The 18,959-nt window shown below is 42.1% G+C and overlaps 1 protein-coding gene across 1 annotated transcript in view; it reads left to right on the top strand.

Annotated features, from left to right (window-relative positions):
- The window catches only part of ST8SIA2 (ST8 alpha-N-acetyl-neuraminide alpha-2,8-sialyltransferase 2), a 338,633-nt gene that overhangs the window by 170,301 nt on the left and 149,373 nt on the right, over positions 1–18,959 (top strand). Inside the window, exon 2 of the mRNA XM_056571875.1 lies at positions 5,896–5,958. Coding sequence (XP_056427850.1) covers positions 5,896–5,958 — 63 coding nt within the window. The remainder of the gene's footprint in view (positions 1–5,895; positions 5,959–18,959) is intronic.

The raw sequence follows: 18,959 nt of genomic DNA, 5'->3' as shown, positions 1-18,959 counted from the left end.
TTATACACTGCACACATACTCCACATCTATGTCTAAATACACTGCACACAAAGAGGAGGAGATCCTGCACTTTGTCTCTATACACTGCACACAAAGAGGAGGAGATCCTGCACGTCTATGTCTCTATACACTGCACAAACGGAGGAGGAGATCCTGCACTTTTATGTCTCTATACACTGCACACACAGATGAGGAGATCCTGCACTTTTATGTCTCCATACACTGCACACACAGAGGAGGAGATCCTTCACTTCTATGTCTCTATGCGCTGTACACACGGGGAGGGGGGGGGGGATCCTGCACTTCTATGCCTCTATGCACTGCACACACAGAGGAAGAGATCCTGCACTTCTATGTCTCTATACGCTGTACACACAGAGGGGGAGATCCTGCATTTCTATGTCTCTATACACTGCACACACAGAGGAGAAGATCCTGCACTTCTATGTCTCTATACACTGTACACACAGAGGAGGAGAACCTGCACTTCTATGTCTCTATACACTGCACACACAGAGGAGGAGATCTTGCACTTCTATGTCTCTATACACTGTACACACAGAGGAGGAGATCCTGCACTTCTATGTCTCTATACACTCTATACACAGAGGAGAAGATCCTGCACTTCTATTTTTCTTTACAATCTACATACAGAGGAGGAGATCCTGCACTTCTATGTCTCTATATACTGCACAAACAGAGAAGGAGATCCTGCACTTCTATGTCTCTATATACTGCACACACAGAGGAGGAGATCCTGCACTTCTATGTCTCTATACGCTGTACACACAGAGGAGGAGGAGATCCTGCACTTCTATGTCTCTACATACTGTACATACAGAGGAGGAGATACTGCACTTCTATGTCTCTATAAACTGTACACACAGAGGAAGAGATCCTTCACTTCTATGTTACACTGTACACACAGAGAGGAGGAGATTCTGAACTTCTATGTCTCGCTACACTGCACACAGAGAGGAGGTTACCCTCTTCTATGTATCTATACACTGAGCACACAGAGAAGGGATCCTGCACTTCTATTTTCTATACACTTTACACATAGAGGAGATCCTGCACTTCTATATCTCTATACACTGTATACATAGAGGTGGAGATCCTGCACTTCTATGTCTCTGTACACTGCACACATAGGCCCTCATTTCTTATTGCAAACCCGACATGTTTTGTCGGGTTGCGCTCTAGATTCTGTCGCATTGCGCCAGAAATTCTGTCTAAGCCATATTTTGCGCCAGAATTTGCACCAGAATTGAAAAAACCCGACTAACTCTCCATTTAGCTAAGAAAACCCGAAAGAGGGGTGTGGCTGCCGGAGAAAAGGGCCGTGGTCCCCCAAAAAGAGGCGTGTTCCCAACATTTTCACAAAAAAAAAAACAACATATTTACTAAGGTCTCCACATAAAATGTGATGGATTTCAGCTGAGGAAAACCAGACAGATCAGAGCATGTGTCAAGAAAGCAAAATGTAGGGAAAGTGGAAAATGTAGGGCAACCTTAGTAAATGCCGTGGAAAATAAATTGTAGGGAATTAAAACCCCCAAAGAAACCTGCACTCTACTCTTAGTAAATGAGGGCCATAAAGGAGGAGATCATGCACTTCTATGTCTCTAAACACTGTACACACACAGAGGAGAAGATCCTGCACTTCTATGTCTCTATACACTGCACACACAGAGGAGGAGATCCTGCACTTCTATGTCTCTATACACTGTAAACACAGATGAGGAGATCCTGCACTTCTATGTCTCTATACACTGTAAACACAGAGGAGGAGATCCTGCACTTCTATGTCTCTATACAATGTACACACAGAGGAGGAGATCCTACAATTATATGTCTCTATACACTGTACACACATAGAGGAAGAGATGCTGCACTTCTATATCTCTATACAATGAACACACACAGAGGAGGAGATCCTGCACTTCTATGTCTCTATACACTGTGCACACAGAGGAGGAGATCCTGCACTTCTATGTCTCTATACACTGCCCACACAGAGGAGGAGATCCTGCACTTCTATGTCTCTATACACTGGCCACACAGAGTAGGAGATCCTGCACTTCTATGTCTATGTTAAATTCACACACGTAGAGGAGGAGATCCTGCCTCAACTGAAGCTTAAAGAGCAATTGAAAGTGTATAAAGCCCTGGTGTGATATCTCTTACTTATAGACTTGTCTCTGCTGTCTCTCTGTGTTTCTGCAGCCTGTGTTTATGTTCACATACACTTTTTCCTTCCATCTTTTGCCTCCGCCTCTATAGACTTGTATTGCTTGTTATTTGATCCCCAAGTGAGCTACAAGAAAATCCCTGAGCAGACCAGGACAAAACATATCTGATTTTCTGAAAAGAAGACAGTCTTTTAGGGAGAAGAGGAGACCAAAGTGTTTTTGTGCAGTATAATAAAATGTATTACAAGACTCTTATGGCAGTGCCTATTTAAATTAAGGTCACACTGTAAATGGAGACAAACAGGGTTAATACTGAATATACAGTACCCCAATTTTTATTTTTTATTTTGAATGAGCTTAGTATAATTTTGGATTTGAAAGCAATTAGTGTTAAAGTAAAAAAAAAAAATGTTTTTCATTGGAATAAGTACATCCATTAATGTGAGTTAAGATAAAGCTTTTATCAGTCTGTCTGTACTGACCAACATTTTAGTGCTTTTAGTGTAAATCTGTTTTATTGGCTTGAAAATTTTGGGGCCAGTAAGTGATTTTTGGTCAACAACATTTCAAATGGTGTTCTATCTAGGGCAATGCTATCATTGCCATATAATTATTCATGGAAAATATCAAAATATCTTCATATGAATAACATATTTTAATATTCATAGGATTAAAGAAAATCTTTATATCTATGCAAGAAAACAAATATCTATAGAAAAAGTCATTATTTCTGCTAATACCAACTGTAGTAATGAACAAGTCAGTGTTAATGTAAAGCCCAGTAGACAGAAGCATGCCCCATTATAGCTAAAAGCGGAGCACATTTTTATTATGTATTTGGGCCTGGTCCTTGTCATAAAATGTGCCAAAGGATTATTAGCTGATTGGTATGTTCTAATTGCTTGGGTCCCCACTGATTACAAGGACAGGGACAAATATCCTCGAAATATGACACAGCCACTGATCTATTAATACTTGATGTAACTTCAGCACTTTTCCAAGCACAGCCCTTAGAAATGTTTGGAAGACCCACAGATATCCTCTATCCTGTACATATCCTGTAGATAGTGGATAACTTTAGATCAATGGAATAACCCTTTAAATAAGTTGCCCAGCCAAAATGATCTGCATAAAATCTGGTCAGAGAGGGGATTAGTAAAAAAAATAAAAATAAAAAAAAACACACTCACTTACCTGTGATATCACCCCCCCCCCCCCTTTAGCCAATCAGTGGCTAGAGTGAGACACAGCTTCAGCCGCTGATTGGATGAGCAGGCATGTAACATCACCTAAAACATGTCAGCAGATAAGAACCATTTGGCCTATTTAGTCTGGCCAATATTCTAAATATTATCAATAGTCCCTGGTCCCATCTTATATGAAGAATAGGCTTACACTTCTTCATTGTATTTACAGCTACTACTTCTACAGAAAGGCTATTCCATGCATCCACTACTCTATCAGTAAAGTAATACTTCCTAATATTACTGCAGAAACATTTGCCCCTCTAATATAAAACTATGTCCTCTTTTGGTAGTTTTACTTCTTTTAAATATTTTCTCCTCCTTTACTGTGTTGATTCTCTTTATGTATATAAAATTTCTATCATATGCCCCCTGTCACGTCTATATTCCAAGCTATACATGTTAAGGTGCTTTAACCTTTCCTGGTAAGTTTTATCCTGCAATCCATGTACTAGTTTAGTAGCTGTTCTCTGAACTCTCTCCAAAATATCTATATCCTTATGGAGATATGGACAGGCATTTATCAAGCGATTTAGTTAAATTTTTTTTACTAAAAATGTCGCACAAATGTCACACCTGCGACTACGCGATTTTTCATGCGACATTTTGACTGGAAAGCAAGAAAAGCAAGTTTTCCAAAACGTAACTACGTAGTAATAATTTTAAAATGGACTACGGGTAGTCTGGTATTTATTAACTGCGACAGTCGCAACTGCGCAGAAATTAGTCGCAACAAGGTTAAAAATTGACTAAATTTACTCCAGCTCAAACATGGAGCAGAAAAAGCTACTACCAAAGTAAAAAAGAAAAAATTGCTTACGTGAAAGAAAATTATCAACAGGCTGAAACCAGTTGATAGATAAGTCACACATAAGCAAAAAAAAAGTAAAGAAAAAAGTACAAAAAAAAAGGAATTCATAAGCAAACATTGATAAATGTCCCTCATGGTCTCTAGTGTTGAGCGGCATAGGCCATATTCGAATTCGCGAATATTCGCGAATATATGGACGAATATTCGTCATATATTCGCGAATATTCGCATATTCGTTATATGCTCGTTTTATTTTCGCATATGCGAATATTCGCGTATGCGAAAATTAACATGTGAATATTGGCATACAAAATTAACGCGTGCGTAAAATTCGCATATGCGAAAATTAGCATATGCTAATTTTCGCATATGCGAATTTCCGTATATGCGAATTTTCGCACGTCAGTCTCACACAGTAGTATTACAGCCTTCTTTACACCACACAAGCTGGAAGCAGAGAGGGATGATCACTGTGATGTGTACTGTGAAGAAAAAAAACAAAAAAAAAAACGAATATTCGTAATTACGAATATATAGCGCTATATTCGCGAAATTCGCGAATTCGCGAATATGCGATATTCGCGAATAATATTCGAATTGCGAATATTCGCGAGCAACACTAATGGTCTCCAGTACTGTGCACAGTACTCCAAGTGAGGTCTCACCAGCGCTCTGTACCATGGCTTGAGCACTTCTCTCTTTCTACTACCTACTAATACCTCTCCCTGTACTCCCAAGCATTCTGCTAGCATTTTTTGCTCTATGACATTGTCTGCCTTCCTTTAAAGTCTTCTGAAATATAACCCCTAATTCCCTTTCCTCAGATACTGAGGTTAGAACTGCATCACATTGACCCTGATTTACTAAGAGTGAAGTGTTGTTTTATTTGTGGAAGTGTTTCCCAACAGGTATTTTTTCATGGTATTTACTAAGTTGGTGTTTTTTTCCTAAATTTTTTTTTATAACTTTTGTGAGCTCTCCATTTTTCCATAGCACAAATCCACCACATGTTATGTGGGGACATTAATACATTTGTTAGGATTTTTCTAAACTGATAGGGACATGCCTCTTTTCCGGCAGCCACACCCTTTTCCCCAGTGGTCACGCCCTTTTTTTCAGGTTTTCTAAATAATATTTAGACTTGGTTGGGTTTTGTGGATTCTTTCGTCGCAAATGTTGATGAAGTACGTGACACAATTTGAGCACAAAAAAAATAAAACTGTCGGGTTCACATTAGCAAATGACTTATTACTTCCATTTAATAAATGAAACTGATATAAGTAATGTATTTCTTAGTTATTAAACAACTAGTGAATTTTAGTTAATTCACTACTTTACATCCATGCTCTTTTATGTCAGAAGTATCTTATGGTGAACCTTATTACATTAGGCGGCAAATTAAATAATTCACCTTTAATAATGCATAGTCTTTCCTTGATGGGATCTGATGTAATGTCTCCTGGTTCATTTTATTTTAAAAAGTTCAGGAAAAACCTGTCTTCTCTGTCTAGAAATAGGTATTCTAACCAGGTCTAAAACAACAAGAGAAAATGTCTTAGCTCTCTATAAGGGATCACTGGATTGTTAAAGCAAAGCTTACAGGCAGTAACAGAATTTGATAAATAATGTATTGTCTTATGTCTTGCAGGAGCACTGGAGGAAGAGGTACAATCAGATCAGCTGTGGAAAGCTTACATAGCAAATCTAATAGGTTTGTAAATGAGATTTTTTTTTGTTCATTTGTTTTGGCTGTGAGGCTGCTATTAATCTGCTACAATCCTAACTTGCAATGCTTGCCTCAATGGAAATAGTTATCACTCAATCCAATTTTCAACTTGTCTGATCTCTTCTTCGTTGCAACTTTATTTCCAAAATAAAGTTGTGAGGCAACAGGGAGACCTACAGTGTAAGGAAAGGCAAAAAAATATATGTGAATTGCATCCGCATTATCTTCATGTCAGTATTTTTAAAGGTATAATGCCAAATAATCATAGTATGTATATGTTTCAGTGCCAAAGACATTTGTAATATGTAAAAAATATAAGAAACAGAGCTTAGATATTAAAGTCAATGAGAATTTTAGTCTTCAAATAATACCATGATCAGAACTAGCTGTTAAGGCCACAGCTCTATTGTCACATCGTGGGAGCTGAAAATTGTCAGGATTATCCCATTTAGGGGCATCCTACTAAAGATAAAAGAAGATGAATATACAATTGAAACCAGACGCTTACATACACTGTATAAAAAGACACATGTGCATGTTTTTCTCATATGTATATTTCCCAAATGGCAGAATAATGAGAGAATTTTTTAAGGCATTTTTATTACTTTCTGCAAAATCAAAAGTTTACATACACTAAGATTACTATGCCTTTAACATCTTAAGGATGCAGGGCATACCTGTACGCCCGGTCTCGGTCTATAATGCGGGGTCATGCCATCACCCTGCGTCATATGTGGATGGTCCCGGCAGCTAATGAAAGCCGGGACCCTGGGCTAATAGCGTGCGGCACCGATCTTTGTGCAGCACGCTATTAACCCTTTAGACGCACAAAAATGGTATTGCCAAAAATGTCAGGTCACGGTGCAAAAAAATGAGCCCTCATACCACACCTTACGCGGAAAAATTAAAAAGTTATAGGGGTCGAAATATGACAATTTTAAACATATTTTTTATCTAAATCGGCTGTCAGTTCAGGTTTAATAAAGGATGGTCACATGGGGACATACATTCATATTGAACTAGTGTGAAATAACTCTCAGCTTAAAGTAGAACTTACACAGAGAAAAATATTAAATAAATATTTGCTCCTCTTCTGTATTTAAGACTCATCCCTAGCTTTCGCTCACAAATACTAATGCAAAAGACTGATCTGATAATGCTGTGTGTAAGGGGTTTAAAGCTGATTATGTTAATGTGCTACCTCTTACTGTAATTGTTTTAAGCCTATTTATATCTTTATTTTCTTACTGGAACTTCTAAAGTACATTTAACAAGAATTTGCTATTTACACATATAGAGTCCTATAGAACCTATTGAAAACTACTGTACGTCTGGTCTGGAGTAAAAATGAACAGTTTTGTCTAGGGTTTATATAGATAGGTGATATGGTTTGGGTTCTTTATTAATGGGGCTTCTGGATTCGGGTCTGTATAGATGAGGTTATGGTCTAAGGTCTGCATAAAGGGGGGGGGTCTGGGTTGTAGGAGTTTCTGGTTTATGTTTATTTTAGGAGCCTGGGATCTATGTGTACTAAGAGAGTCTGGTCATCTGTGGTTATAATTCTGGTGTGCCCTACTTATTTGGTTTGGGAGACCAAGGCATGAAGCAGTGGTCAATACGTCCCATCCATGCATTTCTATGAGGAAGCTGGAGATAAACGAATGCTATGTCTTCGACACCCACATAGAAATGCATGGAGGCGGAGTGTTGACTATAACTTTGTTCCTTAGTCGACATGCTTCATTCATGTGGAGAGCCGGGGCGTCGAGTATGAGATTGTGGGGGAGAGGGTCCCATTGGACGAACCCCCACAATCTCACACTTAAGATGTCAGATTGCTGGGGTCCCGCTGCTGGGGACCCCGGGGATCGCTGCTGCAGCACCCCGCTATCATTACTGCGCAGAGTGAGATCGCTCTGCACGTAATAACGGGCAATACAGGGGCCGGAGCATCCTTACGTCACGGCTCCGCCCCCCGTGACATCATGGCCCGCCCCTGTCAATAAAAATCTATGGGAGGTCACGCCCCCTGCCATAGACTTGCATTAAGGGGACGGGCCGCGATGTCATGAGGGGCGGAGCCATTACGTCACGCTGCTCCGGCCCCTGTTTCACCCGTCATTACGCACAGAGCGAACTCGCTCTGTGCAGTAATGATGGCGGGGTGTGCCGATCCCCGGGGTCCCCAGCAGCGGGACCGCGGCGATCTAACATCTTATCCCCTATCCTTTGGATAGGGGATAAGATGCCAGGGGCGGAGTACCCCTTTAAGCATTAATAACTCTGGGATGCTTTTACTTTTCATTCTGATTCAGAGGTTGCTTTTTCATGACATATTCTACTTCATGTTAGTGGTAAATTTTTGTCAATACTTAATACGGAAAATATAGATTTTATAAAGACAGGAGGCGAGTATCAAATGCATATTCATTCTTTATTTAGCTCAATAGCAGAAAGAAAAATGCACCATAACTTAAACATTGAAAGAAAAAGTATATAGGATGCAAGTCACCTAGCAACCGATCGCACCCCTTCATTCATTCCCACCAATCCCATCCAACTAGCTCCATATAAAACCAGCTGTAACTCCACCTCCTTCCTCTTTCTTGATGCGAAGCGTCCAAAGAACACAACACATCTCTCAAACGAACAATCATCTTGACCGCGTAGTCCGCTCAACTTGAAACAAGAAGCGACCAGCTCCAACCGATACAGAGCAACTGTTCTACTCCAACAGAATACTCGAACACCCGTCCGATGAACAGATTAACAACCCCAACATCTCTGGGTGCAGACCTCAGTAACCTGGAAAACAGAAAATATACACCATAATAGGGTTGGGTAAAACAGGGAGGGATGATACTCGCCTCCTGTCTTTATAAAATCTATATTTTCCGTCAAAATATTAGGAAAATCTCAAATTTTATGTCAGACAGGAGGCTCGTTTCAAATGCAAGTTCAAAGCAACAAGCAGATAATAACATTTTACAATAACATTTTACAATACAGACATCGAAACGTGAGTCTCTGGTCTAAAATAAAAAGTCTGTTCCGACGACCAGTCGGCCGCCTTCAAAATTTCGGAAAGTGAGCCCCCAGTCTGAGCTACTTTGGTAGCCATGGTTCCTCTAGCAGAATGCGCATAAAAAATGGACACATCCACTCCCGCCAAAGCCATTACATGTCTTACCCAACGTGATAAAGTTTGTGAAGAAACTGGAAAATAGGGCGTACAAAAAGATATAAGTAAATGCGAAAAAGAAGCATATCTTAGACCCGCTGTCCTAAGCTCATAAGCTTTCAGACACCGAACCACACATAACTTAGGGTGAGAAGGAAAAATCGGGTAAAAAAAATGTACGCAAATTAGTCTTAGAACGTCTATGAATAGTAAACTGGACTCCCTGAGGAGTAAACTGTCTCCAAGATATATCCAATGCTTTTACGTTCGAAACACGTTTGATGGACACCAAACAGAGCAGCATGGTAAGTTTGTACGACAACATCTTGAGGGATAACGACTCATTATCCTCCCAAGAAGTAAACATGCTTAAAATCAGGGATACACCCCAAGTGGACTGATAATGTGGACTTGGAGGTCTTTTGAAACGTATACCCTTAAAAAGTCGACAAATCAGCGGATGCTGACCAATTGCTCTCCCATCAATTGGGGCATGTTGGGCTGAAATGGAAGACCTATAGACATTGATAGTCAGGTATGCCTTACCTTCCTCAAAAGAGGCCGATAAAAAATTTAAAATTCCAGTCACAGGGGCATGAACGGGATCCATGTGCCATTGTGAGCATCAATGAATCCATGATCCCCAGGCCGATCGGTAAGCCGACCTGGTACCCGGAGGCCATGCCTCGCTAATGAGTTCCCTAGCTAACTGTGATAAGAATCTATCAGAGTCTGCTGGCCAGATATCAGCCATGCCAACAACTTCAGCTGACCCGACATCACCAACGGGTGTAATTCTCCCGCGGGACCTTGCAGGATAGAAGGGAACAACAGACATATCCTCTGAGAATCTATGGTCATCCCCAATATCTGAGGGAACCAGGCCTGGGTCGGCCACCACGGAGTGATCAAGACTATCGTTACCCTCTGCGTCTCCACCTGCCACAATACCTTGGGTATCATGGCAAACGGACGAAACGCGTATGACCTCGTCTGAGGCCAAATTTGCAGGAATGCATCCGTAGCTACCGCTTCCGGTTCCAGTCTCCAGCTGAAAAACCTTTGCAACTGGCGATTTAGCCGTGATGCAAACAAATCCAGCTCAAGGGGCCCCCATAAGGCCTGGACAGCTTGAAAAACTACCCGATGCAAGGTCCAGTCGCTGCCGTCCACTAGATGTCTGGAATTCCAATCCGCAACGGAATTGGAAACCCCCGGTAGATACTCCGCCTGGAGGACTATATTCCTGTCCAGGCAGAAGGACCGAAGATCCTTTGCTAAGTCCGTCAGTCGACGAGACCTCGTGCCCCCTAGACGATTGACATACTGCACCGCCGTGATGTTGTCCATCCGTAGCAGAATGCAGGAATCCGTCCTGTAGGGTGCAAAACTTTTCAACGCAAACATGCCTGCCAGTAACTTCAGACAGTTGATGTGCAACTGTGATTCCATCGGAGACCACTTTCCTCCTGTGGCGGATGATCCGCACCTGGCTCCCCAACTGTTCAGACTGGCGTCCGATTTGATGACCAAGTCCGGCTTGGAATTGAATCCCATTCCAATCCTGGACGTGCTGGAGCCACCAAAACAGCTCTTCGCATGCCTCCCGTGATAATGGGATCTGCGCCGCATATGTCAGTCCTTCTGACAAGTGGCTGTTCTTCAATCTCTGGAGCGCTCTGTAATGCAACGGTGCCGGAAATATCGCCTGCACCGAGGCCGATAATAAGCCCACGATCCGAGCAATGGCTCTCAAGGACACCAACTGTTTGCGCAACAGCTGTCTGATTTCTTTGCGGATCAATGCAAGTTTCTTGTTTGGTAAACTCAGAGTGGCCAACCGGGTATCGACTACAAAACCCAAGAACTCCATGCTCCGAGCGGGATCGAACACTGACTTTTTCTCGTTGATGAGAAATCCTAGTTCCGTGAGCAGAGAAGTGGTCCATTACCCGTGCAATAGGGCCTGTCGCTGTGAACGAGCCATGATCAATATATCGTTTAGATAAATGATCAGCCTCACACCCGACTCCGCGGACTCGCCATGACCGGCTTCAGGAAAGCCAGAACGGGAGACATGAGAACTCCCACTTTCGACCCTCCCCCAGAAACTGGAGGAACTGACACGAAGAAGGATGAATTGGTACCGTGAGGTACGCGTCCTTCAGGTCGATTTTTGCCAGCCAATCTCCCTGGAGGAGCAAATCTCTGAGGAGGTGAATGCCCTCCATCTTGAAATGTCGATACATTACATAATCATTTAGCTCTCTCAAATTTATAACCGGTCTGTGATTGCCGTCTTTCTTCTTTACCAAGAAGATATTGCTGACAAACCCCGGTTTGTGCATGTCCACCGGATGTATGGCATGTTTTGTACACAAATCTGCTATCTCCGTCTGTACTAGGTCCTTGTCTAGTCTCAAAAAATGGATAGCCCTCGGATAACTCACTTGAACGGGAGGATTCACAAACTGTATCATGTATCCCGATACTATCTGGAGGATCCAAGGATCTGCCGTAATTGGGTAGCAAGCAGGGATAAAAAATTTTAATCTGCCCCCTACCGGAATATGTGGCATCACCAGATTGCGAGAACCCACCTGAAGCTCGTCCTGAACCCACCTGAAGCCTCGAGAACCCCTTTCCCTCCAGGGCCGTCCTCTAGGGGGGGAAGAAGGGTGTAGGTGCCACGGGGGTAGTGACCATTTGAGGCTGTGTCCTCTCCTGAACATAGTGAACAGGCCGTCTACTGTAGGGTCGGAAGTAAGCCCCTCGGTTGGAAGGGCAACCCTTGCCCCTTCCAGCCCTATCGAAAACCTTACTGGCAGTACTCTTCTTCATAGAGGTCTGGGCCTTATCAAGGCTCCAGAAAAGGCCCACGAACCGATTAATGTTCTTTATTAGGGAGTCACCGAACAAGAGTCCTTCAGCCGAAGGACCCGGCTCCTCCATGGCCAAATGGGTCAACTGAGGGTCCAACCTCATGAGGATGGATCTACGCCTCTCAGCCGAAATAGCCGTATTGGCATTTCCCAACAAACATGTGGCCCTCAGTGCCCAGCCCCTCAAGACTTCTGCATTTACAGGTTTCCCCGATGCCACTGCCTGTTCAGCCAAGTTGAGAATCTTGGTAATAGGTCCAAGCAAGTCCGGAAACTTATCTTGAACCGATTTAAACGAGCGGTCAATTCCTTTTTTTGGGTTCTTACCCGACTTGATCATGTACTTCAGGAGAATCGGGTCCAACTCCGGCGTCACCGCCACTTTATTGGCCAAGGATGGCCGCGGGCATTCTGCCCTAAGCTTATTCCGATTGCCCCTGTCTAGTGGCTTACGTATCCATGCCTCTATACATTTTGTGACCTCCGGAATAGGCGTCTACTCACCCAAGCGTGGGTGTTTTATAGCCTCCGGGTCGAAATATGGTACTCCTAGTGAGTGCATCATTAGAGGGCTCCTCTTTAGTGCTGGGGCCAGGACGTGCTACATCATAGTCCTCCTCATCATCATTATTGTACACAAAAACGTCAGACCTCGCCGACTCAGAGTCAGAATCCAATTCGGATTCGTCCACAAACAAATTCGGCTTGTTCCTCTTAGAGGCACGGGTAGCCCGATGCTAAGTATCGTCCTCTTGGGTAGAGGGTCTTTTGCCCGTAGACGGGGTGCTGGTCACTCCAAGTGGCCAAGCCGTAATCTTTTGGTTATCTCCTGTGATATTATGAGAAACAGGAGAGGTCAGAGTGTCTGAAATGTTATTCCTCTTCCGGACAGACTTGCCGGGTACTCCAGAGCCCGAAGCTCTATTATGCATCGGAGAATCAGTTACACTAACAGATTGGGGAGATATCCCCTCAGGATGGGAGCCATTTATGGCCATAGAGACCGACTTAGAGATGGTCTTGTTTACCGACACCATTGCCGAGGACAAAGCTGATTGCCCCGACCTGCAAACTAATTGCTGTATTTGGTCGGCCAACATAAATTCCGTATCCGGATCATGTATGGGGCCATCCCCCAGGGTCAGATTTGATTTATCTTCAGCCGTGAATATAACTTCCTTAATGCCATGTGAATACACAGCGCTGTGGAGAGAAAATATGCAGACAGAAATAAACACCTTTGTTTTAATGTGTAGACACAACAAATAGTATAATAGGGTACAATCACTGAGAGGGAATTGCGCCTCAACACTCACAGACCCCATATAGATATATATATATATATATATATATATATATATATATAAAACCCCTGAAACTCCCTTAATCCCTACTGCAGACTACTGCAGTAGGAAAGCAAAGTATGGCAGAAGAGATCTGCGCACCGCAAAGAAACCAAAGGGTTAAGAGAAACCCTCGGTTTAAAATCAGCCAGCTGCCCAGTTGCGACCGAGGCTGCTGTCAGGAGCCAGGCCGCGACGCGAGAGACAGCAGGACAATAATGCGAAGATCGCGAAGTGACGTGCGCACGTCACAGCCGCAGTCTCGCGAGATCCGCCGCGATATCTTGTGCGCCCGAAGCGTGCGCTCAGCGGGGAAGAAGAAGGGTGGAGCTGAACAACAAGGCTCCGATGACGCCACCTGATATGGCGGCCGCCCCGGAAAATACAGAGGCGGCGCCGCTAACAGGTATCGTGGAGCAGCCTGCAAAGCAGGGGGGAAAAAACGGGCAAGGATTTCAGCAGAAAAACTGGGAAGGGAAAAAACAATAGGGGTAACAATATACTAAAGGGTATTCTATAGGAGAAAAGGCTAAGCCGGAATATGAAGTATCTACTCCGGCAGCTAAGGGGAAGAACAAACGCTATAAACAAATAAACAGTAACTATAGGATCGTGTGTAGGGTTAAGAGAGCACAGGACCAGTGGAACTATGATTCCAATAAGGCACAAAACACATTCACAATAGGCAAGCTACTTATCTGTAGTGCTCTCTGCTATTGAGCAGAAAGAAAGAGGAAGGAGGTGGAGTTACAGTTGGTTTTATATGGATCTAGTTGGATGGGATTGGTGGGAATGAATAAAGGGGTGCAGTCGGTTGCTAGGTGACTTGCATCCTATATACTTTTTCTTTTAATGTTTAAGTTATGGTGCTTTTTTCTTTCTGCTATTCAGCTAAATAAAGAAGGAATATGCATTTGATACTCGCCTCCTGTCTGACATAAAATTCCAAAATTTTATGAAAAAATTTAAAATATTGCATTTTTTTTTACTTTGAAACTCTCTGCTTATAAGGAAAATAGACACACTTATATATTTTCATCATAAAGTTGACATGTTTTTACTTTTGGAAGACATCAGAGGGCTTCAAAGTTCAGCAGCAATTTCCCAATTTTCCTAAAAATTTTCAAAATCGGAATTTTTCAGCTACCAATTCAGTTTTGAAGTGGATTTGAAGGGCCTTCATATTAGAATTACCCCATAAATGGCCAAATTATAAAAAAAAACTGCACCCCTCAAAGTATTCAAAATGACATTAAGAAAGTGTGTTAACCCTTTAGGTGTTTCACAGGAATAGCAGCAAATCTTCATTTTTTACACTCGCATGTTCTTGTAGACCCAGTAAAGGGGTAAAAGGAGAAAAATCCCCGCAAAATTTGTAACCCAATTTCTCTTGATTAAGGAAATACCTCATATGTGTATGTCAAGTGTTCGGCAGGCACAGTAGAGGGCTCAGAAGGGAAGGAGCGATAATGGTATTTTGGAGAGTGAGTTTTTCTGAAATGGTTTTTGGGGGGAATGTCACATTTAGGAAGCCCCTATGGGGCCAGAACAGCAAAACAAAACCAACATGGCATACTATTTTGGAAAACACCACCCCTCAAGGAACGTAACAAGGGGCACAGTGAGCCTTAACACCCCACGTGTTTGACTACTTTTTGTTAAAGTCGGATGTGTAAATGATTTTTTTTTTCACTAAAATGCTGGTTTTCCCCCAAATTTTACATTTTTACAAGGGGTAATAGGAGAAATTGCCCCCCAAAATTTGTAACCCCATCTCTTCTGAGTATGGAAATACCCCAAGTGTGGATGTTAAGTGCACTACAGGTTCACTACAACACTCAGAAGAGAAGGAGTCACATTTGCTTTTGGAAAGCTAATTTTGCTGAAATGGTTTTTGGGGGGCATGTTGCATTTAGGAAGCCCCTATGGTGCCAGAACAGCAAAAAAAAAAAAAAAAAAAAAACACTTGGCATACTATTTTGGAAACTATACCCCTCAAGAAATGTAACAAGAGGTATAGTGAGCCTTAACACCTCACAGGAGTTTGACAAAAAATTTGTAACCCCATTTCTTCTAGAGTATGGAAATTCCCCATATGTGGATGTAAAGTGCTCTGCGGGCGAACTAAAATGCTCAGAAGAGAAGTAGCGCCATTGAGCTTTTGAAGAGAGAATTTGGTTCGAATGGAAGTTTACAAAGCCCCCCGTGGTGCCAAAACAGTGGACCCCCCCCCCCCACATGTTATCCCATTTTGGAAACTACACCCCTCACAGAATTTAATAAGGGGTGCAGTGAGCAGTTACACCCCACTGGCGTTTGACAGATATTTGGAACAGTGGGCTGTACAAATAAAAATAACATTTTTCATTTTCACGGACCACTGTTCCAAAAATCTGTCAGACGCCTGTGGGGTGTAAATGCTCACTGTACCCTTTATTACTTTAAGTGAGGGGTGTAGTTTCCAAAATGGGGTGACATGTGGGGGGTCCACTGTTCTGGCACTATGGGGGCTTTATAAACACACATGGCCTTCAATTTCGGATATACTCTCTCCAAAAGCCCAATGGCGCTTCTTCTCTTCTGCGCATTGTAGTTCGCCCGCAGAGCACTTTACATCCACATATGGGGTATTTTCTTACTCAAAAGAAATGGGGCTACAAATTGTGGGTTTTTTTTTTTCTATTTTCCCTTGTCAAAATGAAAAATGTAGGGTAACACCAGCATTTTAGTGATTTTTTTAAATTCCTCTTCATTTTCCCATCCAACTTCAATGAAAATTCGTCAAACACCTATGAGATGTTAAGGCTCGCTATGATCCATGTTACATTCCGCGAGGGGTGTAGTTTCCAAAATGGGGTCACATGTGGGTATTTATTGTTTTATGTTTCTGTCAGAACCGCTGTAAAATCAGCCACCCCTGTGAAAATCACCAATTTAGACCTCAAATGTACATGGTGGGCTCTCACTTCTGAGCCATGTTGTGCGCCCGAAGATCACTTTACACCCACATATGGGGTAGTTCTGTAGTCAGAAGAAATTGCATTCCAAATTTTGGGGGTCTTTTTTTCCTTTTACCACTTGTAAAAATGAAAAGTATGGGGCAACACCAGTATGTTAGTGTAAAATTATTATAATTTTTTTACATTAACATGCTGGTGTAGACCCCAACTTCACCTTTTCATAAGGTGTAAAAGGAGAAAAAGCCTCCCAAACTTTGTAAAACAATTTCTCCCGAGTACGAAAATACCCCATATGTGGCACTAAACTGTTGCCTTGAAATACGACAGGGCTCTGAAGTGAGAGAGCGCCATGCGCATTTGAGGCCTATTTTGGGGATTTGCATCTGCCACCAAAATACCCTACAGCAGTGCTTCCCAAACAGGGTGCCTCCAGCTGTTGCAAAACACCCAGCATTTCTTGACAGTCAGTGGCTGTCCGGCAATACTCGGAGTTGTCGTTCTTCAACAGCTGGAGGCTCCGTTTTGGAAGCAGTGCCTTACAAGATGTTTTTTTTTTTTATGGGGGGGGGGGGAACTGTGTAATGGTGTATATGTAGTGTTTTGCTTTTTATTTTGTGTAGAGTAGTTTTTTTAGGGTACATTCACATAGGCGGGGGTTTACAGTGATTTTCTCGCTGGGAGTTTGTGCTGCGGCGAAAAATTTTACACATCTCAAACTTGCAGAAGAAAACTCGCTGTAAACCCCCTCCTGTGTGAATGTACCCTCCACATTCACATGGGGGGAGGGGCAAACCTCCAGCTGTTGCAAAACTACATCTCCCAGCATGCACCGTCAGACCATACATGCTGGGAGTTGTAGTTATGCAACAGCTGGAGGCATGTTGGTTGTGCAATACAGAGTTTGTTACTTAACTCAGTGTTTTGCAACCAGTGTGCCTCCAGCTGTTGCAAAACTAAAACTCCCAGCATGTACAGTCTCTCAGTGCATTCTGGGAGTTGTAGTTTTGCAACAGCTGGAGGCACACTGGTTGCGAAACACTGAGTTAGGACACAAACTCTGTTTCACAGCCAATGTGTCTCCAGCTGTTGCAAAACTGCAACAATCAGCATGCATTGACAGTCGAAGGGCGTGCTGAGTTGTAGTTTTGCAACAGTTGGAGGCACACTGCTACAACTCCCAGCATGCCCTTTGGTAGTCTGTGCATGCTGGGAGTTGTAGTTATGCAACAGCTGGATGCACACTTTTTCATAGAAAAAATGTGCCTCCAGCTGTTGCATAACTACAACCCCCAGCATGCACAGATTACCAAAGAGCATGCTGGGAGATGTAATTGGAAATCCAGCTGTTGCAAAACTACAACTCCCAGCATGCCCTTTGGCTGTGCATGCTCAGAGTTGTTGTTAAACAGCAGCAAGAGGTAGTGGATACACCAGCATGTGCATGTCCTAAAATAAAGAAGGTGTGCAGTGTGTGTTTTCAACCTTAAAATTAATAGAGTTATTGGTTATATAATATTTTTTTTCTATAATTAACATTAATGTAGTAGCTTTGTTTCATGATGCCGAACAAGAACAGTTGTTAAAGTGGATGTTAATGTCCTTTTCTGCAGATGTATGCACTTTCTGTAAGCCAGGTTGGACCTGGAGAACATATGCGACTTTGAAATGGAGATGCAACTTTTTTCTTCATAAATAGTGACTATCGCATTTGATAAATACATGACCACTGCAAAGTAAAAAACAAATAAATTACTACGTGAGCAGATTTCAGAAATATGCTTTGGAATAAGCAAAAACCAAAATGTTGCAGCGTGTATAGAAAAGTTACACGTGCGCAAGTACGTGCAACTTTTTACGGGGAAAAAAAATCTACTACGAAGCTTGATAGATCTCCTTCTAAATCCACTGTGAATGAGGTTTCAAAATTATGTTTTCAAATCCCCATTCACAATGATTTGTATTAAACTTTATTGTGGATTTTCAGTGTAGTCTCTAAAGTGAATAAACATTTTTATACAATTTTATTTTCGTGGTATGTGAATTCTGTCAATATCCTACTGTTGGATAGGTTTTTATTTCACAGCTATTTTCATCCTGATCACAGCTTATTTGTAATTATTTGGATGCCCCAGAGACATTACATGACTTCTCAATTAATTGAAAAAGTAAAGGTGAAAGTGTTCTTGTTACATACAAGGAAAAGGCTGCTACAGGGTACAAATCTTTTTTATTTGACCATTTTTATGAATAGATTATAGTGCTTGCCAGAAGACTTAATTGTGGAGGCGGCCAAATGCATTATTTTAAATGTATAGAAAGTGCTCAAGGATTCTGACTCTAAATCCAAGAGTCATTTAGAAGGAATATTTGTAATTCAATATTTTTACAGATTCAGGTCTTGACATATAATGCAAAAGAATTGTTATCTTTTTAAACCTCAAGCACTCTACAGTGCAAAAAAGCCTCTTGTGTTCACATTAAAGAGAACTTATCATTAAATATGAGCATATATAATGCTTTTCAATGGGTCATATCTGGTAAAATCTTCTTCCTTACCATGCTCCAGAGACATTCTTGCTGGCAGCAATGGCTTGGATATGCGGTTTAAAAGATATCCCCC

Source organism: Hyla sarda, chromosome 4 (assembly GCF_029499605.1).
Source record: "Hyla sarda isolate aHylSar1 chromosome 4, aHylSar1.hap1, whole genome shotgun sequence".
NCBI lineage: Eukaryota > Metazoa > Chordata > Amphibia > Anura > Hylidae > Hyla > Hyla sarda.
This window is presented reverse-complemented; position numbering and strand designations above follow the sequence as displayed.